Source organism: Hyposmocoma kahamanoa, unplaced genomic scaffold (genome assembly GCF_003589595.1).
Source record: "Hyposmocoma kahamanoa isolate Upper Pololo Valley unplaced genomic scaffold, ASM358959v1 89, whole genome shotgun sequence".
In the NCBI taxonomy this organism is placed as follows: Eukaryota; Metazoa; Arthropoda; class Insecta; order Lepidoptera; family Cosmopterigidae; genus Hyposmocoma; species Hyposmocoma kahamanoa.
Genome location: NW_020654520.1, coordinates 2,565,674 through 2,592,246, shown reverse-complemented (window position 1 = coordinate 2,592,246; position 26,573 = coordinate 2,565,674). Strand labels below are relative to the sequence as shown.

Sequence of the window (26,573 nt, the reverse complement as noted above, 5' to 3'; positions counted from 1 at the left end):
GTGTGTGTGTGTGTGTGTGTGTGTGTGTGTGTGTGTGTGTGTGTGTGCGCGCGTGCGTGCGTCCATGCGTGCGGGCGCGCGTGAGAGTGAGAGTGAGTGAGTGGGTGAGTGTGTATAATAGAATGATGATAATGAAAAATAGTTTCGAAATCCGATTTCGAATATTGATATATAGTTTCGATACGATATTCAGAAAAAGCTATAGGTATAACCCATTCCTAGCGATATCTATTATACGGTCAGTAACGTCTAATGATATAAAAATAGCTGTATGAAGCAGAACTTTTTCATTAAATGTATAACAGCATTTCGTTTTTATGACCGATAAATCTCTCGCCCACTTAAATTCTTCAACAGTTTCTATGTGCTTTTGTGTGGTTTATTCAAACTCGAATCATCAGTAAACAAATAAATAACACTTAAAATCGTCACATTTATTAAACTTCACCAATCATTCGTAAGAATCATTATTTCAACCACTTTACTATTATAATTTTTTTTATTGAATTGATATTCAATTATTTTTATGTGACTCACTAGTTTGTTAAAATTATTAATACAAAGATCGAACACTCAGAAAAAATTCCTTCGATCAGGCCGAATTTAAACCGACGTCTTCTAGCATACCGTAGCAGACTCTATACCGACTAAGCCACGGAACGACCCAGCAGACCTCACGAATTTTTTTATGTGCTTACGTCGTATCTTTGTATTTGGTTTTTCAACAACTTTTTAGCCGTAGCGACGTCTATGTGAAATCTTTTCTAAATGTTCGATCTTTGTATTATTATTAATACTAAGGTGTTATAATTATTTATACTATTAATTTAACAAATTCCAATTTACGCTACTAAAGATCTGCGGAATATTTCAAAAATATGCAATTTTTTTTTATTATAATGCTTTATTTATTTCTTACTGAATCATATTTACCAAATAAAGTATTATAGAAAAAACATATGTATGCGAATCCGAAAAAATAGTTTTTTTATTATTTTATTTTTTATATTAAGCGACGCGTCGCTACGGGACGAACTAGTCGTGCGCCTGTTGTTAAGCGACATGCCTGCTCATACCAGTTGCAGTGCCGATCATAGTTTTCTCCCTGAGACATAAGTTAAATAGTCCTATGTATCTATTTGTTTATTAGTTCAGCAACAGCTTAACATACTTAACAATTACATACATTATAAATACAAGTCTAGTGTTTGCCTATTACAGCCGAACACATCATTGTCATGATCACTTAATAACAACATAATTAAAAATAAACTATTTCGATATTAAATCCGGAAAAATAGTTTCATTTCCTATGTGTAACAATCGCGAAAACCTAAGAACTCGATAAATTATTTGGAATTAATTCTTATTGTTTACATCGGATATAAATCTTTTAAAAAAAATGCCAAGAACAAAGAATAAAATTTAAAAAGCTTTAACTACCAATATCTGACGAGTCGGACGCACAACTTTGTCCTGACGGAACAAACTGTCAAAACATATATCAAAGTCCGCACGACTATTCATGCTATTGTAATTTCGCCGTGTACTTGTAAATTCACCAGCACCTCTGCTGCTGACATGACTTTTTAGCGGCAGTAGAGCTTCTTGTGAAAAACATCGTACTTTCGTCCAAGGCAGTACTACTGCCACAAAGTAGTAACGTGAGCATTACTGCGTTTCGGTTTTAAAGGGTAAGGGGCTGGTGCAAGTTACAGGCACAGGGGACTTATCAACTTATGTCACAGGGTGACAGTGGCAGTGCCCCTCAGATCTTTACGATTTCCGTGTAACTTATCATCAGGTGCACGACTTGTTTATCTCGTCACTTGATGTTATAAAAAAAACTTCTTGGTGGCAGAAATAGGTAAGGTGCCAGTACTTCTCTGGACGAACTCGCTACCTACTAGTAATGTCCTATGTGTAACAATCGCGAAAACAAAAAAAAACTTTAAATTATAGCAAAAGAATCAGCAATTTGTCAGTTCTCAGGCTCCACCTAATAAGTATTTCTCGTTGGAGTTACCATGATATGTAGACACGTAATCCTACAACAGTTCTAAATCTTGTAGAGTCCATTTTTTTCCCCATTGCGATACCTTTACGGCTTATTTACGACAAGGAAGTAGACGACGTATTTACGATTTCAATTCACGTAATCACCTCGTAACACAATGACGTTATTGTTATACTGTAGTTTATGTATTGTCATTTATAACTACTCTACACTGATAGAGTCTTAAGACTAGAGTCAAAATCTTTGGTGACTATTGTAACTTGTATTGTATTGCACTTGCTCATGGACAAATATAGCTTAAAAATGAACGAAAATTAAGTCACAAAATGGCCACTTATACAATACAGAAGTTACGCTACGTTTATAATTTGAATTTGAAAATTAAATTAACACGAATTAATTCAGGCTTCCCCTTTCCATCACTAGGGGACCAGACGTAGGCTTTGGTTCCACTTCCACAATTATATGACGAACGGCTAAGAAGTGGAATACAGACTTGTTCCCTGATCGGTGTAACTTGGGCCGTTTCAAGGCGAGAGTGAATAGGCATGCTACATCGTTTACTATATCGTCACTTACAATCAGGTGAGATGGAGATCAAACGCGGAATTATTTTTTAATTAAAAAAAAACAAAAATATATCCATTGGTGTTAAAAAAATTGTTTAAAAACCTGACTTTCGCCTTTGATCATAGTAAATGTAAATATACTTGACAATCACATCGACACCTGGTTGGCAAACCAGGACTCCGAATCAGAACTCTTCAATATTTTAATCAAATCGGTCGAATGGATATCGTTCTCGTGCTGAAGGGCGCTTTCCGAGCTATTCAAAACATTCCGAGTGAAACGTTAAAAAAAATGAAAATCCTTTTATATACATTTATAAGACTTTAAAGGCCTAAAATATAGGAATGCATTAGCATTGACTTACAAATAAATAGACGACGACGGGTCTAATACAAAAAACACGAAAAAAATGTCCCAAGTCAACCTATTTAAACGTAGTGACATGTAAAGGAATATGAAAAAGCTAAAACGTTGAATTTAAATTGTAATGTCATCGCAGTACTGTCTAATTTTGTTTGCTTCGCTGTCAGTCGAACAAACGAAGACTAAAGCGTGAATGACGCTCTGTATACGATTTTAACGCCCTATAAGTTCGGCCACTTTTTAGCGCGGACCCGACGTCCATATAATTGTAAGTCAATGTACATTAGTCATAAATTATAAAATTAAACAAAATCCAGGCCATACGTGACGTTTTATTTATCGTTGGACAACTGTTGTTCTTGCCCTTCACGTTGTCTTGACAGTCTGTAGTCGTAAGGTCAAAAAAGTCGTGAACAACCAGTTAATCGTATTGTACTTATATGTGAACAACTTCATTTAAATATACAAGACTGACTATCTGTATTCACGACTTCATGGGAACGCGCCCTAACACGTGCCAATATCTCCACGAAGTTTCTACTGTAGCTTTAAAGGGTTTATTCCGAAAGCCCTTAACCTCTTTGCGCGTGGAAGTAGGGCTGCTTAAGGTGCCTTTGTAAAACTAGAGGCTACAATGTCAAAGTCAAAGTTATTAAATAACCATTTATTCCATAGGTAAATTTTTTACACTTGAAACGTCATTTTTTAAGTTACTTTTTAAACTACTGCTCGTTCACTACGCTGACCTCCCTGAGAAGAACGGGTAAGAAACTCCTAGAGATTGCTCTTTTCAAATAAACTTAAATGCTACGGAATACACTTTGAATCATAATTGTATGGAATCTAGACTCTTGTTGTCTTTCCATACTTCTACATCTAAAACATACTCTTCAATTTTGTACTATGACTTTTCAATTAAAACACTTTTTTTAAATATTTTAATTCTCCAGAACCTTGTGAAAAAAACGTATACAGTTCCCCTTAAAAGAATCGTTTACCTTAGTTAAACGAAATCGTGGTACCATGAGTTTGGACTTAGTTCTAAGGTAATATTATGGATATCTTCTTTCTTAACGAAATTATGTATATCTTTACGGGCATACAAAATATTTGAGTAAATGTATTGTGATGCTACAGTCATGATACCAGTCTCCTTAAACTTTTCTCTGAGAGAAACCCGAGAACCTGAACGGTACACAGGACGAATCGCTCTTTTTTGCGTGTGTGCGTGGGACTTCACGACGCTTCCCCCTCCTTTCTAATAAGAATATTAGTATTTGAAATCGTCGGTGGCGGCGACTGTTGGTATTTCGACAGGCGGCGGCGCGGGCCGTGATCGTTTATATTTTTCAGGTGTTTAAAAAACATGTTTAAATCAGTTTTGTATTCATTTTCAATGTTTTTTTTTTTATATTTTTACTTGTACTTTAGCAGATAGTTAGGTACCGTTACTAAAAAGAATCGACTTAATATTAATTTATTTGAAAAAAAAAAACGCTCCGAATTTAAATCTAGTATTGTGACTTGCTGAGCAGTTGATTCCAACTGCTGCAGTTGGTATCAACTACTCCAGCAGTTATCAATGGCAGTCTCAAGCTGTTGACTGACTGCAAGAGCGGTCCGTGTATGTTGATTATTAGCTAACTGCTTGAGCAGGCCCTGTGTGGCCACTCCAAGGGCCAAACTAACAATATGATCATTTTCGCCTTTTTTGTATTATACTTAGGATCCATAGATATAAATCTAACCATATTAAATGTATGAAACAGGTACCATTCTGACGCGTCACGACACGACACGTCAGACAAATGTAAACCCGGCTTTAGAAAATTTTAGTAAATAACAAAGAAGCTACTTTATATTTCAATAAAAACAAAATTAAATGTCGTCTCACTGATTTTATGCCGGTCAAGTTCAATGGAGGCGGTGGCGCGGCATATAGGTTTAGTGTTTACCAAAATACATTGTCGTTTCATTTGTTGAATTGCGTGATTCCGTGTACAATTAAGGTAAAGGGTATAGGCACTCAAAAATAATAAATATACTTAACTAAGGGCTAGATCTTGAATAATTACGCTGACCTAGTTTCAAGCGTACAATCTCATTATAGGTAAAGTAACTAGCTGCATGAATTTATTCAAAAGGCTTACATACTAGTGGCAGAAGTATGATATTTGAAAAAGGGAAGCCATTGTAGAAGGTATGCAGTAAAAGTTCAAAACATTTTATAAGTTGAAAAGTACATCTCACGCATCTTCCACCTTTGATCACTACTACCTTGTGTAGAATTGTATTACGTTTAATTTTTTGTATTTAAAAATAGTCGTGGCAGCCTAATGGTTTGGCCTACTGCTTCTCAAACAAAGGGCGTAGAATCAAATCCGGGTAATTTATGTCTGAAATTTAAATTTGAAGCCTCGAGCTTTTCGGTGAACGAAAACATCGTGTGCGAACCTGCACACATCTGCAAAGCAATTTAATGATGTATGTGAAGTTCCCAATCCACACTAGACCCGCGTGTGAACAACACCCAAGTCCTTCCATTGTGAAAAGAAGCCTGCACCCAGCTGTGGGACTCCATATCATAATGATAATAGTTTTTATTCAACACAACATAGGTCCACTTGTTGGCGTTACTGAAACCTTATGTACTATGTTACTTTACAGTTTAATATTCATAAATGTAATAAAATAAAATACAATCAAAAATAAAATTTAAATAAAATAAAATAAACATTAAAATTGCTTTTTTGAAACAGTTTGCCGGGTTAGGTATCCTTTGGTTTTGTTTAACGTATTAGGGGACTATAGGTTTAGATATTGTCAATTTTAAATATATATTTTTTTTCTCATATATGTAATGGTTTGTCCTTCAATAAAAAAATTGTAATAAAAAGAAAATAGTATAGTTACCCTTTATAATTTTATATTTGATTTATGTATTTTACTTTATTACATTTATGAACATTAAACTGTAAACTAACATAGTACTTGAGGTTTCTATAAAACTAACAAGTGGACCTAACACAGGTCTTGAATAAAAAACGATTATTATTATTGTTCATAACATCATCAATCCATCAACCGCCCTACTGTCTTGCTTGTCTTGGTTATAGTACCTTTCCCATATAACCAAGAGGTTGATAGGGAGGGGCACTATGAACAAAATTTATGTAGAAAAGATATGGGGGCTGTTCATACGTCAAATAAAACATAAACATCAAATAAAACAGTTATCTTAAATTATATTTCTTTTTTCGCAGGTAAGCGACGTGCGCGGGTGTGGCTACCACCTTGCAACATTGCTGGGTCTCTTACCAGCGCAGTTGATCAATGTGTACCTCGGCTCTACACTCCGCTCAATGCACGACGTACTCCACGAATCGCACGTCACGGGATACATAGTCTTCGCCTTTCAGGTCAGTTAGATTTTATCTAACGGAATTACTACACTTTTTGACGTAGAATCGGCTTGAGCCGACCAGAAGCTTTATTTTCATGCAAAAAAGAGAGAACAAGACTTTTTTTATTGTTAATAAATGACGGGATGAAAAAGCCGTGCGCCTGGTGGTAAGGGACACGCCTGTCCATAGTAGTTGCAGTGTCACTCAGAGCTTTAATTCGCAAAGTGTTGAGGAGCACTGCTACTGCGCCCATCAGCAGCAGTAGAAGCAAGGAAGGGTGGCAGTAGTTTCCTGTAGGAATTCTTTCACAAGAAGCTCTACTCCTACTAATCTTTGATCATTTGGTTCAACTCTGTTCCTTTCTCCTACACGAAATGCACCTCGTTTTCGCTCTCGTTATATAAATTTAAAGCATTTTGTAACCAACTTAATGCGTTTCCTTGTCAATAAGTCTGGTGATCCCCTAAAGCACTCAAATTTTCGGGGTTATTCTAATTAAGAGAAAACTACTAAAGCCATACTAGAATCATGTTAAAATAAGACAAGTAATCCAACTTCCATCTGTTGGATGCGTATAGACGCATGCCTAGACGTCACTCGGAGCGTCGGGTTGTGTCACGTTACTAATATGTAGTTGCGCCTATTGTTAATGTCGTTATCAAATTCATGCAGTCGAGGTCTCGGATAACGACTTCACGCATTATCGACTGCATGCAGTTATTAACTGCAAACATGCAATCAATCTGTTAGCAATCTGAGACGAAGTCATTTTTCATTATTCATTTCTAAATCAACTGCAGAATTATTATTCATAGATACAATGGGCAAACACACAAAGAAGCTTACGTTACCACGCTTCTTCACGCTACCATATACAGTATGTTCAGCCATTAAAGGCGTATAATACAGCAATTGTGAAGGATAATTATAATAATAATGTGCCTGCCGACCACACCAAGTACCTGGTCTTATACTCATTTTAAAAACTGAACTACAGAGCGACATATTCACTTCGGGGCACTACCCAGAACACCTAAACCAGATCCAATTTAAAAAAGTCCTCCTCACCCAGCATCCACACTACATGTACCATTGGGCTGACGAGTTCGTCAATTTAGTACCTAGAGTTCATAATTGTAGCCGTTGCGTATTGTTGATGTACAGGTTCGACAACACGTCAAATGACACCTTAACGTTTCAATCTAACTCTATTAAGCTTATTATATGTACGACCCAAAGCATACCCCAGACACTCCATACAACAGTCGAAAGTTATTTACCTACTGCTACTACTACTACATACAGCAAGGCTCAATCTGCACACGCGCAAATGTGTGCGTGAAGTGGTAGGGTTACCCATCACTTTCTCGTACTATTACGCTACGTGGTCAGCTAATAATTACACTTGTTCATTACGTATTTATATCGATATAATATTATATTTTTCTTTAATTCTTTAACTAGAATAATATTGAAGATTTATTTAAAGAATATATTAAAAGCACTTAAAATTTTATACTTTGGGCAGGTACCTTCAAGTAAAGTAACCAAAGTATTTGAAATTGCGTGTCCAAGTTTATCATTACCTAGTTAATAATTAGCTATATTTACTACGTAATATTTATATTTATAGGCAATACAAATTGAAAATTCGAGAACCCTTGTCTACTAGCTCACGAACTTATGGCGTCTTATTATATTGATAAAATAAATCTGTATTATATATTACTCTGCACTAAAGAAAACAATAACTGAATGTCTCAGACATAAGTTTTTTTTTACTTTCTTCGTTTTATGTTTCAGAAAACGAATGATATCCTTTCTTTATCCCGTTTAGATGATTATAATTATCCCGGACACAGCCCAATTCACGACCGTATAACGGTATGATGAATAGTAACTTAAAATGATGTTCTATATTAATGTACGAATTTCGTAATGAATGAATGAAAACTATATTGAAATATCAAAGCTTAGCGCGAAAATTGCTCGCCGACAGCCTTGTTGTCATTCAGTCAATGTGACCGTCAATGTACGGGACGTGGTGCTGTATCTAGAGTTAGGGAGGGGCGGAGAGTGTCCGTTCTCGTTACTTTTTTGTTTTCTGCCCAAAGTATCAGCCTTGGTGTGCTTTTGACTGTACTTCTATTATTATTTATAATTGTCATTATCACCCATAAGAACGTTAACAGAGAAACATTTTCTATAATCAAAACTTATATAGTTAAGTTTATGTTGTTGATGGTTAGATGGTGCCGAAAGTACGCTGCTGAATATTCGGCAGGAGTGGCGCAAGGTTTAGGAACAGACGCGCCTAAATATTGATTATCTTTATTATGGTTTTTTAACCGACTTCAAAAAAAGGAGGAGGTTCTCAATTCGACTTTTTTTGTATGTATGTTACGCGATAACTCCGGTATTTGTGAACCGATTTTCATGATTCTTTTTTGTTGGAAAGAGGGTACCTCCATAGTGGTCCCATATAATTTTGAAGAAAATTATCCACCTCTAAGGGTAATTTTTAAAATAGCGCCTAAATTTTATTATAAGGAGCAATTATTTTAATGGTTGATTTTGCTATTCTCCAATTCAAGGCGTTTTTCAATATACTTTGAGTAGTGAGAACCGATTTTTATTATTTACTATGTCAAGTTCCATATAGAGGCGAACTAGGGGATGAATCCGGGTTTGCGCACTTTCCGGTAACCGATTTCAATAAAACTTGGCAAATAGATGTAATTCCACGTACTTTCGAGGTCGGTTTTTTTAGTACTTTGTACTGAGATTATGTTATTAAACTTAGTGTTAAGTCATTTTATACGTAAACAAGTTTACGAGTGGCTCGTAGCCAGGCTGTCTAGCCACCATGACGCTGTCTGGAATGCGATCGAAACTATAAGGAATTACGCAGCGCGTTAGAGAAAGTTTCGTAAAGTTTTTTTTATTACACAATTTAATTGTATAGCAGATTAAATTTGTATTGAATTGATATTCCATATTTTTTGTGAAATTACTCCACTAGTTTGTTATAATTATTAATACAAAGATCGAACACTCAGAAAAAATTCCTTTGATCCGGCCGAATTCGAACCGACGTCTTCTAGCAAACCGTGTCAGACGCTATGCTAACTAAGCCACAGAACGAACCAGCGGACCTCACGAATTCTTCTATGTGCTTGTTGTTGAATCTTTGTATTTGGTTTTCAATGACTTTTTAGCCGTAGCGCCATCTATGAGAAATCTATGAAAGTATTTCCTCACCCGATTAGATACCTTTACACCAGCCGATGACTAGGGATCTCGCTATTAACTTTTTATGGAAATGATATTCAACAATTTTTTATGAAATTACTTTACTACTTCGTTATAATTATTAATACAAAGATCGACGAACACTTAGAAAACAAAATCCGATCCGGCCGGATTCGAACCGAAGTCTTCTAGCCAACCTTGCAAGACGCTATGCGAACTCAGCATATAGCGGATATTTTTGAGTTAATATTGGTTTAAGACATTTATTCGCACTAAGAATTATAAACAAATCACTTACATGAGAACACAGAGAAACATATTATTACAATTTTTTTCTTTAGAAAGCGTACAAGGACGGTAGTTCAACTATAAAATAATTAAGTTTTACCCGCATTCTAATATAATAACAGACAACACGATCTCAGGTGCTAACTTTAAACGCAAACATGGATGTACTAACAGACTACGCCCACTGCTTATACTAGATGTGACTCACTATATTAATTAAAATTTTATTTATTTTTAGACTTTTGACGCATTGACATTTAATAAATCGTAACTTATTAAAAATTTTGTCATGCAGGAAATCACAATACTTTTTAAGCGACTTCAAAAAAGGAGGAGGTTCTCTATTGGAATGTTTTTTTATTTAAGTTAAATAAATAAATAACGCACACACTCAACATAGCCCCGCACTAGGGAAACCCTGTGTCGCGGGTGCCATGGACACACACATAGACAACGACAAATTACACCCAAACTCACGAGAGAAATAAATGTAAGCCATACAAACATTTCTCCCGGCCCGGGAATCGAACCTGGGACCTCTGCGTGGCATGGTGATCGTTCGGCCATGGAGGCAGTTTAATGTCTTCCTACTTTACTTTTTCCTTCTATCTTACCTTCAATTATAACTTTTATAAATTTGTCACTAGGTCCTAGGTACGTCAATGTCCGAAAATTTCCCTCTTGTGTTCTACTGTCTTTAAAATTTCTTTCTTTTTTAACCTTTTTATTAAATAAAAAAATACAATACGGAGTTAGTCAGTTAATTTTATAGACGCAATAAAAGGTTATATAAACAGTTATTTCAATAGTCCTAGAATCTTGTGCAACACGATCGTTATCGGTGAAACAATAATTTATTTAAGAAATAGGCACCAGGTTGTCAACTGGTCTGGTCAATGGTCAGAACCATACGTCATCCGATCTGGAGTAAGCCAGGGAAGTAATTTGGGACCATTGGAATTTATTTTAATGGTGAATGACCTACCGGACGTAGTTAAGTACGCTACTTGTCTTCTTTTTGCTGACGATCTGAAACTAGTGTTTGAAATAAGAGACAAATTAGATTGCGAGAGGTTACAGTTAGATATTGATAGGGTAGTTGAATGGAGTCACAGAAATAGGTTATATTTTAATGTCTCTAAATGTTCTGTAATCTCATTTACAAAGTCACGAAGGCCTCTCCAATATCAATATAATGTGGATGGAGCCATTGCAAAACGTGTGACGGAGGTGAAAGATCTCGGGGTTATTTTCACTTCTGATCTCAATTTTCGTAACCACATAGTAAACGTCTGCAAAAAAGCTTATCGAAATCTAGGGTTGATATTGCGCCAGTGTCACGGATTTACTAATTTAAGTGCAGTGAGGGCTTTATACGAAGCGCTAGTAAAAAGTCATTTAGAGTATAATGCGTTCATATGGAGTCCACACGAGGAGAAGTATAAAATGATGTTGGAGCGGATACAGAACAAATTTACGCGTTTTCTGTATCTTAAAATGTATGGTGTGTATCCGTTCTACCCGTTGATGTATCCTACTTTGTTTGTACTGGGCATGGTCGGGTACAACAAATTGGAAGTCAGAAGGGACTTAAGCTTGGCTAAGTACATGTTTAGGCTAGTGCGAGGCCGGGTATGTAATCCAGCGTTGTTGCAGTTGATGAAGCTGTGTGTGCCGGACCAATACGTGAGTCGACGGCGGCGGCCTTCTCTCTTTGCATTACCGCATGCACGCACGAATTTGTTAAAAGAAGCGCCATTTACACGAATGTTGCGAAACCTAAATGTCATAAATGATCTAATTGATATATTCTGTTGCTCTGAAAACGAATTTGAGAAAGCTTCTCTATGGGTGTTGTGTAAATATGTATAACAGCAATTGTTCTGGTAAGTTTGTTCGTTGTAATTTAGTATAATATAATATGTAATAGAGTTTAGATATAAGTAATTAATTAGATATGTAAGAATGATGTCGACGCTATCGAATTGGGTGTACCTAACCTGTAAGGATAGAGTTGTGTAAATAAATAAATAAATAAATAAAAAAAAAAAAATAACATTATATCGCACCTTGAAACCAATACCGTCCTTTAACGAAAATCTCACTATTTCAAATTTAGGCTCAGCTCACACTGGCGCAGAGTCGAAGCTTCATGTTTTTCGCCTATAGCTTATTCGTCTCTATGTTCCCATTATTAAGGTGCAAATGTGCGTTAATTGCGCGCAGTGACGCGTTTTCCGCCGACCACACTGTTATCCGGGTGCGCCAAGCAGTAATGTTATAGAAGGTTTTGAATAGTAAAGGCGCTGGTGAAATTATACGCACATGGGACTTTCAATTTATGTGTCATGATGACTCTTAGACCTTTGCGATTTAAAACTCTGAGTGGCACTGCAACTGTCACGAGTAGGCGTGTCGATTACCACCAGGCGCATGATTTATTCGTCCTGTCCCTTTATATCATAAAAAAAGCCTTATCGTCGCCTTATCTTCTCAAACTCGTGTCTCATAAAGAATGACTATTCAGGAAGTGACAAAGCTTTCTATTTATTTTAAATTTCTTATCAAGGGTGTTAATTTGCATGCATTATTTAATAATTATTAATATGCGAGTTTGAGGGTCGTATTCCAGAACTCTACTCAATGCTCAGGACTTGAGCAGACTTAAGTATGATTTCAAGCACTGGAAATACGACCCTAATGGTAAGGACTTGGGTATGATTTCCAGTGCTTGAAATCATACTCAGATCCTGACTTGAGCATTGAGTAGAGTTCTGGAATACGAGCCTTAGAAAGTAAGGCGACGTTATTTACTATCTACATCCATCGAAATTATGTAGAGTAGAATTGGATAATTGATTTCGTATTTGTCTTTTATATCAATATAAATGTTATCGCCGCCATTCAGTGACCAAATAGGTGTCCCGTATCCGAGGTTAGATCATTGTAAAGCGATTATTCAGAAACGTTGAGTGCACTAGTTCCAATTGTAGGTAAACAATCAATTCATGTATATAGTCACTGAATAGGTAATGACAATATTGTAGAGTATCCAATTATTCAAATTTGCGTGATAATATGTGAAGTTGTCGTTTACCATTCTCGAATTTCCTATAACATTTTGTGATAGGAAACTTTTTAAATAAATCTTTGAAAAGTTTTTTAGTAATGGTTTCTTTTATTATGAAAAATAGACTCTGGCTTGATTGCTATCTTGTAACGTTTTAAGGTAACTCTAATAATCACACGATATGTAAAGAGTGAAGTCAAATAATATTTTTTTTGCACACACTCAACAACACATTTATTTCATAGGTAAAATTGTTACACTTGAAAACGTCATTTTTTAAGCTCGTTCACTATGCAACCTGAGAAGAACGAGCAAGAAACTCGTTGGTGTTCTAGCTCTCGTGGGATCTAAGATGTTCGGTGGACTGTATTTGTTCAGGTTCTTGCTCTTCTAGGGATCAGGATTGAATCAAACGCTTATTCAACTGCTTACTGACTACTACCTTTATTGCTGTCGTAGTCGTCTCAAAACTCGCGTCAGCGGGTTTGAGGGGGCCGTTCGAGGTGTCGGCCTCTTTAGGCGGGGTCAATTGCCACTCGTGGAGACGAGCGGGTCCTGGGGTTGGGTATAACCCTTGAGTGTCACGATAGGGTGAGCTGCTTCAGATGGGAGTCCCTGCCGGTGCGCCGGCAGGTTTCTCAACAGGAAACAAAAAGGAATAAAAATAAATCATACACAACAACAAAGCAAACATTAAATATTCAACACAATTAGATTGAATGTCATGTGTGCGGCTGTGGCGTATGTAACAGGATCCCACTCAGCTATTGTCACCGCCGGCAAAAAGGCTGTGACGGTGATTTTCAGTGGGTCCTAAAACCGAGTGAGTACCGGACGTGTGTGTCGCGAATATACGAGTAAATTTAAATAAATTACATAAATATTTATATATCACCACCATCATCATCGTGACCACCGTCATCACCACCACTATCACCATCTAATTGTTATATTTCAAGTAAATATTTGGCTTAAAGTAACTATTTGACTTAAAAGTAGACAAGAATGAGAGCGACAATAATGATATTTGGATACATTTTTAATTGTGAAGTATGTAAAATATGCTGGACCGTTATAAAAGTGCATGGATTTTAAAAGTTCCCTTTGTCTGATTGATGTACGATAAAGTTTATAAAACTGTTACTTAATACTTATTTAGATAGATTGCTTTACATGAATGAGAACGATTTAGTCACTAGCGCTGAAATTGGTATTTAAGTCGACTTTTTGCTAAAACGAAGACGCACAGGTTACTTCACTGTGTACACTCCAATCCGACAGGAGCCCCTTCACACGTGTGCGAAGGGTGAAGGTGATGCGGTATGAAATTTTGTTATTAGGAGGCTTTTAGTTGAAGTGACACTAATGATAAGAAAAATTGAAAAACATTTTGTATTCCCAAGAAAACATGTTGGTTTATAATAAAATTAGAAAGCTCCCATGAATGAGGAATTGTCCACTTTTTTAATTTTTATTTATTACTGTGACGTAGTAAAGTAGTTTTTTTATGTGTAACACAGACTAAGTAAGCAAGCAATCATATTAAATAAATAATGCTTAGCTTTCATGTAGTAACATAAAAGTTATAGAAAGCGACACATTTTTGGAGGTTATCTGAAAAGTTTATTCCGTAGCATTTAAGGGTTTAAATGCTACGGAATAAACTTTGAATCATAATTGTGTGGAATCTAGACTAACAAGAGTCTCCGGACGAGATTCCGGAGCATATATTAAGATTATCATTTCCTAAGTTTAAAGCTTACATTAAAAGTGTTTTAATTGAAAAGTCATATTACAAAATTGTAGACTACGTGTTAGATAAAGATGTATGGAAAGACAACGTGAGTCTAGATTCCACACAAGTATGATTCAAAACGTATTCTATAGCATTTAACTTTATTTGAAAAGAGCGATCCCTAGAGTTTCTTGCTCGTTCTTCACAGGGACGTCAGCGTAATGAACGAGCGTAGCTTAAAAAATGACGTTTTCAAGTGTAAAAATGATACCTATGAAATAAATTATTATTTGACTTGGACTTTGCACCATAGCAAAACCATGCATCGCGGATGCCATGGACACACCAACCACAAATTACACCCAAACCCAGTGAGCATAAATAAGTATAACATCATTGCCCAAACTCACGAGAGATATAAATGTAGACCATACAAATATTTCTCCCGGCCCGAGAATCGAACCCGGGACCTCTGCGTGTCAGACCAATATGGTAACCGTTCGGCCGCGGCCGCAGAGACAGTTAAAACTTGTATTATAGAAGTTAAATTTTAAATTACAACCCACTAGAAATAGAACAATACATTAATCCACCAACAGGCACCTTCTTTCGAGTGTTAGACAGCCTAGCGTGTTGCAAATACTTTTCTATAATAAACACCTGGTGCATGCACGCCTTTATGAGGCCTTGACATTTTAAACTTCGGACGGGAAATAGCTTTTACGGCTATAAATAGATTTAACTGTATTAGAATATTTATTATGAAATAGCTAGTCGGTTTTCTAATTTAAGTTAACATTTTAACCGTGTATTTGTATGTATAACTATTTATTTTTTATTTATGATACCAAGCGAAGACGAACAAGTCGTGCGCCTGGTGATAAACGATACGCCTGTCCATAGCAGTTGCAATGCCACTCAGTGCTTTAAATCACAAAGGTCTGACGAGCACTGCCACTGCGCCCGTCACCCTGAGACATAAGTTGACAAGTCCCATCTACCTGTAATTTCACCAGCACCCTTAGCTTTCAAAACTGAAACGCACAAAAAATAAAACTTATACGTCGTTTTTCATGAAATACAACTTTGTTATAGTACCTACTTATTTTTCCGATTATTTTTCTGATTTTTCCCAAAAATCACTTTTCACATTGCCATATACTTACGTAAATAAATAACCAACTTTTGTTCAATTACATTTAATATTACATCAGATTTTACTTTCGTACAAAAATAAAAATATTTAAATAGATCTCTCTAAAGGGTGATGAACTGTGCGGTAACAAAAGTCCGATGTAAAACGCAGGGGCGGGGGTAAGGGTCGTTGGGGATCTTAATCTTAAGATACTGCTCTAAAAAGTGTCAGAAACTGCCTCCGCGGCCGAACAATTACCATACTGGTCTGCCACCCAGAGGTTCCGGTTCGATTACCGGGCCGGGAGAAGTATTTGTATGGCCTACATTTGTTTCTCTCGTGAGTTTGAGTGTAATTTGTGGTTGTCTATGTGTGTGTCCATGGCACTCGCGACGCAGGGTTTCCCTAGTGCGGAACTATGGGTGTGTGCGTTGTTATTATTATTATTATTATTAGTACAACAAAAACTTCAAAGTTTATTTTTGGAAAAAGTCATGGAACAAAAGTTGTTGTTTATGATGTTGGTCATATAGTCTTGGAAAGTTGTTAGTTTAATTATAAATACAAAGATCGAACCGGATTCGAACCGACGTTTTTTAGCAAACCGTGCCAGACGCTATGCCAACTAAGCCACGGACCGAACCAGCGGACCTTACGAATTCTTCTATGTGCTTGTTGTTGAATCTTTGTATTTGGTTTTCAACGACTTTTTAGCCGCAGCGCCGTTTATGAGAAATCTATGAAAGTATTTCGTCACCCAGTAAGGTAACTTACAGCTACCAGCCCTAGCTGGAGATGTCGCTATTAACTGAAATTTTTTTTTTTTATTGAATTGATAGTCAATTATTCGCTCAATCTGGTGGAGTAATTTCACAAAAAAAATATCAATGCATATACTATACTCACGCCTTTGGGTTCCCATATAGGGGTAGGCAGAGCTTTAAGTGACACAATGCAACTAAAGCCACATTTGGCAAATATTTGGGTTAAGATTGTATGCAATCTTGAGTAACTTAGTGCATCATAGTGACAGGTTGCCATCCTGTCGCCTACATATAGGTCACTGTTAAACCCAATCCCTCAGTCGACTTTTCCAACATGCGAGGGATGATAAGCAGCTGACATCTTCAATGTTTTTCTTTTGGTTCCAGATCAGCATGGAACTGAATATCAATTCAATACAAATATTTAAGTTGTTAGTAAAATACTAATAAAACTTCTAATTAAAGGGAATGGTTATCTATCAATAGTCCAAAATGACATTTTCCAGAAATTACGTTTGCTCGAATTTTCATAACCTCGAAAGTAATTATGAGAGGAAAAAGTTTTTTTCTTTTAAACCTAAATTCGGCCGCGGAGGACAGGACGAACGGCAACGACACACCGTCTCACCCTCGCGACACGACTCTCCTCCCTGCGCGCATCCGTGCGGACCCACTGACCAGACGAGCTCGCGCGGAACGCCCTCCTCCTCGGGCCAGCCTACCACCATCGGTCGGCCCCGTAGGTTCCTCTCAGCCTCACCGTGGAATGAAATCGACCACGGCTACTAGAGCCCTCCCGCCACGACAAGACTGGAACCCCTTCGGAGGGAACTTAACCTATCCTTTTTTTTTTTTTTTTTTTATTATCCGAGGGAATCTGCTTACAGATACCCCGGCCCCGCGGGGGCAGAGCCGGGGTTATGTGGGACTGGGCTGAACCCTGAAGGGGAGCAGCCCGACCGCACTAAACCCCCGGAGTGTTCCTCCCCTCCGCTGTAGGTGGGGGTACGGGTACGCTGTTGCACTCGTCCGCGCCCCCACCAGCGGCTGGCCGCGCCCTGCGCAGCCCCTCCTCGAGAAGGGAGACACATCGGTCCCCCGACTCCGAATGTGAGGCTCGCCGAACACCAGACGAGCCTTCCATCCCGGGCCCCTTTATGCTGGGCAACGAACTCCCCCGAGTCCGCTACCCAGGGGCCATGGGGGGCCAGGACAGCATCCACTCAACTGTGAAGTTCAGTGGTTGCTCCCCTAGCCCCCGCGGCGTATCTGATGACAGGCTCCGCCGCAACACCTAACGCGCTTCCGCGCGGACTCTCCGAAGAGAGTCCCTTGGAGCGCCCACCACGGGCCAACCGCCCACGTTCGGCCGCGGAGGATAGGACGAGCGGCAACGACACACCGACACGTCTCTTCCCCCGCGGCCCCGCCGCCACTGCATCATTAAAAGCGGTGCAGCCCCGCCAGGGTCGCGGAGGACAGGACGAGCGGCAACGACACACCGACACGTCTCTCCCCCCGCGACCCTCCTCCTCGCGCATCCGCGCGGTCCCGGTGACCAGACGAGCCCGCGCGGAACGCCCTCCTCCTCGGGCCAGCCTACCACCATCGGCCGGCCCCGTGGGTTCCTCTTAGCTTCACCGTGGGATGAAATCGACCACGGCTACTAGAGCCCCCCCGCCACGACAAGGCGGGAACCCCTTCGGGGGGGAACTTAACCTATCCTAACCGAACCTAATCGTGTCTTTGCGATAAACATCCAACATATCCTGAAAGAACAACGGTTTTGTTATAATTCGGTTTTCGGTGTAATGAAAATTCGAACAAAAGTTATTTCGGAAAAAAAAATCGAGTTTGTGATAGGTTACCAAAGGGAATCACTATTGTTATAATTATATACGGAAAAGAATTAACCCGGTCATTAAAAAATCGTTTCCGCTCGGATCGCCAGACGCGAAAAGCCGTTTTTTTCGCTCTTATTACATGGATATAAAGATTCTTCTGACGGTTCGTGCCGATAATAGGTTTGATGACTCCTGAGATATAGGATATTATTACAAGGATTGTGAAATCAAGTACAACAGCAATTCTTATCATTGTGTGACAAGCCTTTATTTAATTAGAGATAGCAATGATAAATAAGACCGAGGGTTATGTACAGCTCATCTTTTAAATCGGCGTTCATACACTTAAAAGTTACTGTTTCCGTTGGTTTTAATCAATGGTCGCAATAGGGTGTTCCAAATTAGTAAATAAATGTCTACATATAAGTACAAGGAGTGACATAGAGTAGTTAAAACCACTAAATTTTACTTTACTTGTTTCGAATTCTGGACTTACGGAGATACTTTTACTGCATCGTAGAATATAAAGTACCTACCTAGGAAGCTGAAGTTAGATTTTAAAGTGATTCCAGTAGCACCATATAAAAAATCGACCTCAAAAGTTCGTGAAATTATCTATTTATCCAGTTTTATTGAAATCGGTTACCGGAAAGTACGCGAAACCGGAATCATCCCTAGTTTGCCCTTAGAGGTGGAGCATTTCCTTCAAATTTTAATGGGATCATTAAAATCGGTTCACAAACGCCGGCCGGAGTTATCGCGTAACATATATAAAAAAAAAAAAGAAATACGTTCGAATTGGGAAAAGTAAATTTTAGTATGCGCTACAAGAAATTGTTTGTTTTGTTTTAGCTAATGCAGGTATTGTAAATACTTTTATATTATTTGGATTTCTAGTAAAGAAAGTCAAGTTATATAATAAAGACAGATTGGTCATATTCTCGTACATCCAAAATAATACCTTTATGTACAATGCTGCTTGCGCCTTTGGTTACTATGCTAGCATAGTACTAGCTAAATGGTTTGTTTTTATATTTAACATATGTGTTTGTATTTAGTTGATAAACCTTAATACACAAGAAAAAATGCAACTTAGTTAAAAATAATAATATTTGGTGGTTTTAACCACTCTATGTCATTCTTTGTATCTATATGTAGGCATTTATCTACTCATTCGGAACAGCCTATTTCGACCATATTGGTTTTAATTTAAAATACAAAATATCGATATGTCATAGGTAAGCAAATTTTACGGACTTGAAATCGTTACATTTAAAAAACCACTTTTTTTTTTCTTTGATATGAAGCGACGACAACGGGATGAACAAGTTTTAGTCACAGTAAAGTTCCTTGTGAAAGACCTCGTCTAGGAAACGGCAGTAAAGTGAGCATTTCTACGTTCAGGTTTGTAGGGAAATTACGGGCACATGAGACTTGTGTACCTATGTGTCACGGTGACGGACGTAGTGGCAGTGCCCTTCAGATCTTTGCGATTTAAAGCTCTGAATGGCACTGCAACTGCTATGGACATGCGCGTCGGACCAAACGCACGCCAGGTTACTTGGTATCATAAAAAAATAGGTACAGCTTTTCGCAGGAAACGCCTATAAAACAACGCCTCATTATTATTATATTTACTTGGCTCATTCAGTTAACATCAAACCAATCACCATGCCGCACAATTGGACGTAGTTAAGCAAAAAGGGTCCAATCCACAAAATTATCAAAAATAGTTCCTATAGTATAGAGTCTAACCTTAGATCAGCAAAAAAATTCAACTTTAATTTTAATTTTAATTTTAACTTCAACTTTCATATTTAATTCAATATCTCTGGAGTTACATGACATTATAAGTTTTGAAAATAAAACAAGATTGAGAAACACTTTTAAAATTCAAACTGCCATATCTCGAAAGTGACAGGCTGTACATTGGATCTTTTTTGTTTAACTACGTCCAGTTTTGTCATGTTCGTTTTAATTTCGTTCGTAAGTGAAATATTAAAGTACCTATAGTAGTCTTATTGGTTGCTGATATCTACGGTTATGCTGAGATTATTCCGCATGACATATATTTTTCAAGTGTTTAAAAAACAGTGAAATATTGTTAAATCAACCTTTGTACTCCTGTTCAACAGTTTTTTACACTAACTTGTATTTAACTGCTTCCGTGGCCGAACGGTTACCTCCATGCTGGACTGCCATTCCCGGGTTCTATTCCCGGGACGGGAGAAATATGTTTGGCTTACATTTATTTCTCTCGTGTGTTTGGGTGTAATTTGTGGTTGTCTATATGTGTGTCCATGTCACCCGCGATACAGGGTTGCCCAAGAGAGATTCCCAAGAATTTAGGTAGTGTTCCTAAACATAATCAACAACTATAAGAATTTATTTTTATCCAATATCATGATGATATTAACTTTTTTTAGACGAACACGAAAGAAAAAATCCTTCGACTGCGAGGATTCGAAACTGCATCTGTGTCAAATCAGGGCCACGGCGATAAAAGTTGAAGAAAACTAAAAAATAAATCTGTAACAAACACTTGAGAAATTTGAAATTAGATACGGCTTTAAAAACGTATGCTACACTCACAAATACACGGAGCGCACAGAATACCTAAAATCAATTAACGCCAGAAGCTCGGTGCACTCTTAAAAATGAAATTTAATTAAAAGAATGGTTAAAAAAAACCGATCACTTAAAATAAACACTCTTAATTAAAATCTTTTTTGTTAATAACTAAGTCAAAGTCAAAGATTATTTATTCCATAGGTAAAATAAATTTACACTTCAAATCGTCACATTTAAGCTACTGCTCGTTCACTACGCTGACCTCTCTGAGAAGAACGAGCAAGAAACTCTAGGGATTGCTCTTTTCAAATAAACTTAAATGCTATGGAATACAGCTTGAATCAAATTTGTGTGGATTCTGGAGCCATGTCGTCTTTCCATACATCTTTATCTAACACGTAGTCTTCAATTTTGTAATATGATTTTTCGATCAAAATATTTTTAATGTAGTTTTTAAACTTAGGAAATGATAAACTTAATATGTGCTCCGGAATCTTATTGTAAAAACGTATACAGTTCCCCATAAAACAGTTGTTTACCTTGGTTAACTAAGTGCACATTTGACTTCCATCTCACCTGATGGAAACTGACGATGAAGTCGATGATGGAGCATACACACCTAAATAATGCCTATTCACTCTAGCCTTAAAAAGGTGTAAGTTACGTAAATTATTCTTTAGGACTAACCAGCTGAGTCTCAGGCGTCGAACGGTGCTGTGTGTGCCCGGAGCGAAGACCAATTATATGCAAAATTCATTTTTTATAAGAGCAATTAACGGAGTACAATCAATCGTCTATTGACATAGATCTGTTCAGTGCTAGTGCAGGTTTGATTTGACGAACGTTTAATAAGCAATACTTTATACATAATTATCTATCTCTCATTATTTTGTTTCCTGTCTTTAAGATGTGCGTGTTGTTGGTTGGGCTATATAGGGTTAAATATTTATCCTTTTTTTTCTTTTCCTTTTTTTCCTGCATTGGCAATTGTACCTTTTCTCAATGTGTGAAATAATATTATGTAGTTTAGATTTCAATAATAATGTTTTATTTGCTGACTAAAAACTTAATAACTTATTTTTTTGTGCTACTTGTGGAGATTTGTAATTAGCATTTTGACTTGTTTCTCAACATTTATTTATTGTTAAGAATTCGCTGTAAATCTTCCTAAAAATAAATAAATAAAGTATAACGTTCAGGGAAGAAGTCTGCAGGCAAGGAATTCCGCTCCATAGTCGTTCGCCATATAAATGTGGAAGCGTAGCGCTTCGTGTGAATTCATGGAATATCCACAACATAGGGGTGGAGCCCCAGCCTACGCCTGGTCCCCCGATGATTGAAAGGCGAAGGCGGAATTAATTCGTGCCATTCTCTTGCACACTCTCCGTGATATATCCTGTAGAAATCTAAATCTACTGTAAGATGTAGTGTGTAGACATGAACGTAATCAATTTTAATTGTACTGAAATATTGTATTGAAATCATTGACTTACAAATAAATGGACGACGGGTCTAATATAAAAACTACGAAAAAAATGTCCCAAGTCAACCTATTTAAACGTAGTGACATGTAAAGGAATATGAAAAAGCTAAAACGTTGAATTTAAATTGTAATGTCATCGCAGTACTGTCTAATTTTGCTTGCTTCGCTATCAGTCGAACAAACGAAGACTAAAGCGTGAATGACGCTCTGTATACGATTTTAACGCCCTATAAGTTCGGACACTTTTTAGCGCGGACCCGACGTCTATATAATTGTAAGTCAATGATTGAAATATAGTAAATAGTAAAATAATGATCTCAGTATAGAGTACTAAAAAACCGACCTCAAAAGTACGTGGAATTACGCTATTTGCCAAGTTTTATTGAAATCGGTTACCGGAAAGTGCGCAAACCCGGATTCATGCCCCAGTTCGCCACTATACTTGACACAGGAGATAATAAAAATCGGTTCTCACTACTCAAGGTATATTGAGAGAGAAAAACGCCTTGAATGGAAGAATAGTCAAATCAACCATTAAAATGATTGCTTCGTATAATAAAATTTAGGCGCTATTTGTAAAAATGAATCTTCATGCGTGAACAGCCACACTTAGAGGTGGATGATTTTCTTCAAAATTAAATGGGACCATTATCGAGGTACCCCCTTTCCAACAAAAAAGAATCATGAAAATCGGTTCACAAATGCCGAGTTATCGCGTAACATACATACAAAAAAAAAACATACAGTCGAATTGAGAACCTCCTCCTTTTTTTAAAGTCGGTTAAAAAACTGATATATCATTAAAATATAACAAAATTTTGTCTCGCCGTGTTTTGTCCATCGGCGGCGTGGGAAGATCGGCGCAATCGGTGCACATATCTAATTTTATCTGCTTTAATTTTCCTAGTTAATTTAACCATATACTATTTAATACATAGTATAGTCACGAATAACTGATCTGGATCCTGATCGCGGCGCAAAGGTGACCATCACGCTTGCCGCGGGAAATAGGCGAATCGGGAAAAACAAGTGGACCGATCGGGAAAGTGGACCAATTGTACCGAAGGGTTTTTTTGCACACACTTATAGCCCCACGCTGTATCGCGGGTGCCATGGAACCACAAACTACACCCAAACTCACGAGAGAAATAAATGCAGGCCATACAAATATTTCTCCCTACTTGGGAATCGAACCCGGGACCTCTGCGTGGCAGTCCAGCATGGTAACCGTTCGACCACGTAGTCAGGTAATTTCCTCAGTATATGGTAATGGACAGTCTTAGCGCCAAGAACAACCGTACATTATACCGGGAATGAAATATACTTATTCATTTCAAAACCACTTTACGACTTAGTTACGTAGTTTACCTTTAAGGTAAAGTTCTGTTACCGACCTAGGACTACTTACTTTGAACTTAATGTTTTATGTCGTATTAACCGGTTATTCCGTATTAATCAGCTGCGGTCAAGGAGATTTCACGGCCAATAGGTTTATTTAAACTCATTTTCCGCTTAGATGCAATAGGAAAAATTTCTATCTATCGTTACTGTGGTTTGTTTAATTAAAATCTCGTTACCCAATGGACGTCGTTAGTTGTAACTATGTCATAAAAAATGTCTCCCCACTAACTGCAGTATTTCATATTTTTAATTGTACCTTTCAAAAACGAACATTGTCCACCAATTGTTACAGGCAGGGCTGAGCAAAATACGTGCTGTTATTTCATTAAAATACAAATGGTATTTTTTATAATATCAAGTTAGCCTGTCCATAACAGTTGCAGTGCCACTCAGAGCTTTAAATCGCAAAGATCTGAATAGCACTGCCACTGCGCCCGTCACCCTGAGACATAAGTTGTCAAGTCCCATGTGCCTGTAATTTCATCAGCACTCTTACCCTTCAAAACCGGAACGCAGTAATGCTGAGATTACTGCTTGGCGGCAGAAATAAGTAAGATGGCAGTACTTCTCTGGACGGACTCTTTCACAAGGATCTCTAATACTAAAATACTTTCTTATACCTATTTAACCCATCTCGCACCGTAGAGACACACTCAGAGAGTCTCAAATTTATGGATGCCATAATACGCACTACGCAGTCTCCAATGCGCTATCAAGCTGCTTAGTGCGATGCTACCCTCCTCCGTCGTCAACTCTGCGTCGAGAAGCCGACCAACGCGCGGTAACGCGAGTTTGGTGTTTGCTATATTTGTTGAATAGGCAAACAAGGCAAATGCTTTGTGACACATACCATCTGCACATGCGATTTTTTGCCAAATATATCAAATACGCAAATACAAAAAATACAAAAAGTAGTTTAGTCTGACACTGTACTTTTTAATTTTCTTTTTAATTTAAATTGGTGACTTATTAATATTATGTACAGTTACAAACCTATTTTATGATTTCACGTTTAGTAGATCCCTCAAAAGACGCTAGATGGCGTTGACCTTTTTAGTAGCAGTAGAGGTCCTTGTGAAGGAGATCCTCCAGGAAAGTTCTGCCGCCAAGCAGTAATATGAGCATTACTGCGTTCAGGTTTGGAAGGGTAAGGGTGCTGGTGAAATTACGGTATTTGTCAACTTAGTCTCAGAGTGACGGACACAGTGACAGTGCCTCTAAGATCCTTACGATTTAAAGCTCTTGGTGGAAAAAAAAAATCATCTGGTTCTCGTTTTCAGTAATTTATTTATTTCTTTAATTTCTTGTCGGAGAACTGACAGACAAACAGTCACTTAGAAAATAAATTTTCAAATTCTGATGATGAGTTCATCATTAAAATTTAGTGACGTAAAATAAAGATTAAAATATTTGTAATTTCAGATCCTGATCGGCATAACCCTGATGGTATGGGTTGTCCAGAAGGCGCGGAAAGAGCTGACAATAGCAATCATGGCGGCCGAATTAGGCCGAGACACGATATCAAGTTCCAGCAGTTCCTCGCTCAGCTAGCCCACGGCCAAGGCATCCACTGATGTGGACAGTGTATCGGATCCCTCCAGCTAGGGTCTACCTCTCGGGTGTATTGGAACCCAAAATGAAGAAACTTATGTGTGAAAATTCATACTATGCACCTGGTACACACCAGACCGAACGATGAAATGTCTTGTGACAATCGCCAGGGGTGTAAAAGCAAACAGGATCAATCCTGTACATGTAGTTGTTAGACAAAGTAAGTTATGTATAAAACACATCGAGTTAGAAAACAAAACTTCTGGAATATTTGTGAAATCTTCAAAATTAGTTTTCCTTAATTGCACCCCCCACTAAAAAGAATCGAGTATAAAAAGTAGTTAATGTCTTTGCCAGTGGCTAGGGTCCAAATAACTACGATTCTTACGGCCTTTTTCTAACAAATTTGTGCTCCAACTATGCTGCACGGTAAGCGTGGGTTATAGCATTTGCTGCGTTACTTCTTGATCAGTTTACGTCCTTCCACCCTTCGCCACTGGTCTGTAAAACCCAGGGGTTTCCAAACTACGGCTCACCATAGTTTATAGTTTACTTTGATTAGTAAGCAAATCGTGCAAAATAATAATCAGAAGTTTTCAGATGTTTTGTACTACTGTAGCTTTGCCACGTTCTGCGATTAACTTTACTCTCCTCAAGATGTCAGTACTGTAGTTTGACGTGGTTGTATTGTGTGTATGACTACATAATGAAGAATGAAGAAATATTATTTGCACCTGTGAATGTTATCCCTTGGAACGCCTTATCCTTTCTACAATAATAGGGAAATAAAACCATTAACACTTATTTTACTTAAAGCCATCTAGTATTTAACCAGAAATAGGAGATGAAGTAAGGGCCATCTATCCCTGGCAACTCATCAGGTAAATGGGTCTTATATCACTTTTAAATATCAACTATCGTTTGCGCTGAAATCACAAATTAAAAAGCTGAAATAGTACAATGCCAACAACTGACCTGTGTGTACGTTTCCGTATATTCCAAAAATATTCTGTATTTATTGTAATTAAGATAATATTTCTAACAATGCGGACTGTTTTATTCGGTGGTGGGGCATGTCGTCTCTATTTCTGGTTACATACTCGATGTTTAAAGCGTACATGGACA

At 37.6% G+C, this 26,573-nt stretch overlaps 1 protein-coding gene across 1 annotated transcript in view; it reads left to right on the top strand.

Moving 5' to 3' along the window:
* LOC113236183 (transmembrane protein 64) overlaps positions 1-26,347 on the top strand; it is a 70,986-nt gene extending 44,639 nt beyond the window's left edge. The window contains exons 2-3 of the mRNA XM_026472195.1: positions 6,214-6,369; positions 25,320-26,347. Coding sequence (XP_026327980.1) covers positions 6,214-6,369; positions 25,320-25,448 — 285 coding nt within the window. The 3' untranslated portion in view covers positions 25,449-26,347. The remainder of the gene's footprint in view (positions 1-6,213; positions 6,370-25,319) is intronic.
* The last annotated feature ends 226 nt before the right edge of the window (positions 26,348-26,573 follow it).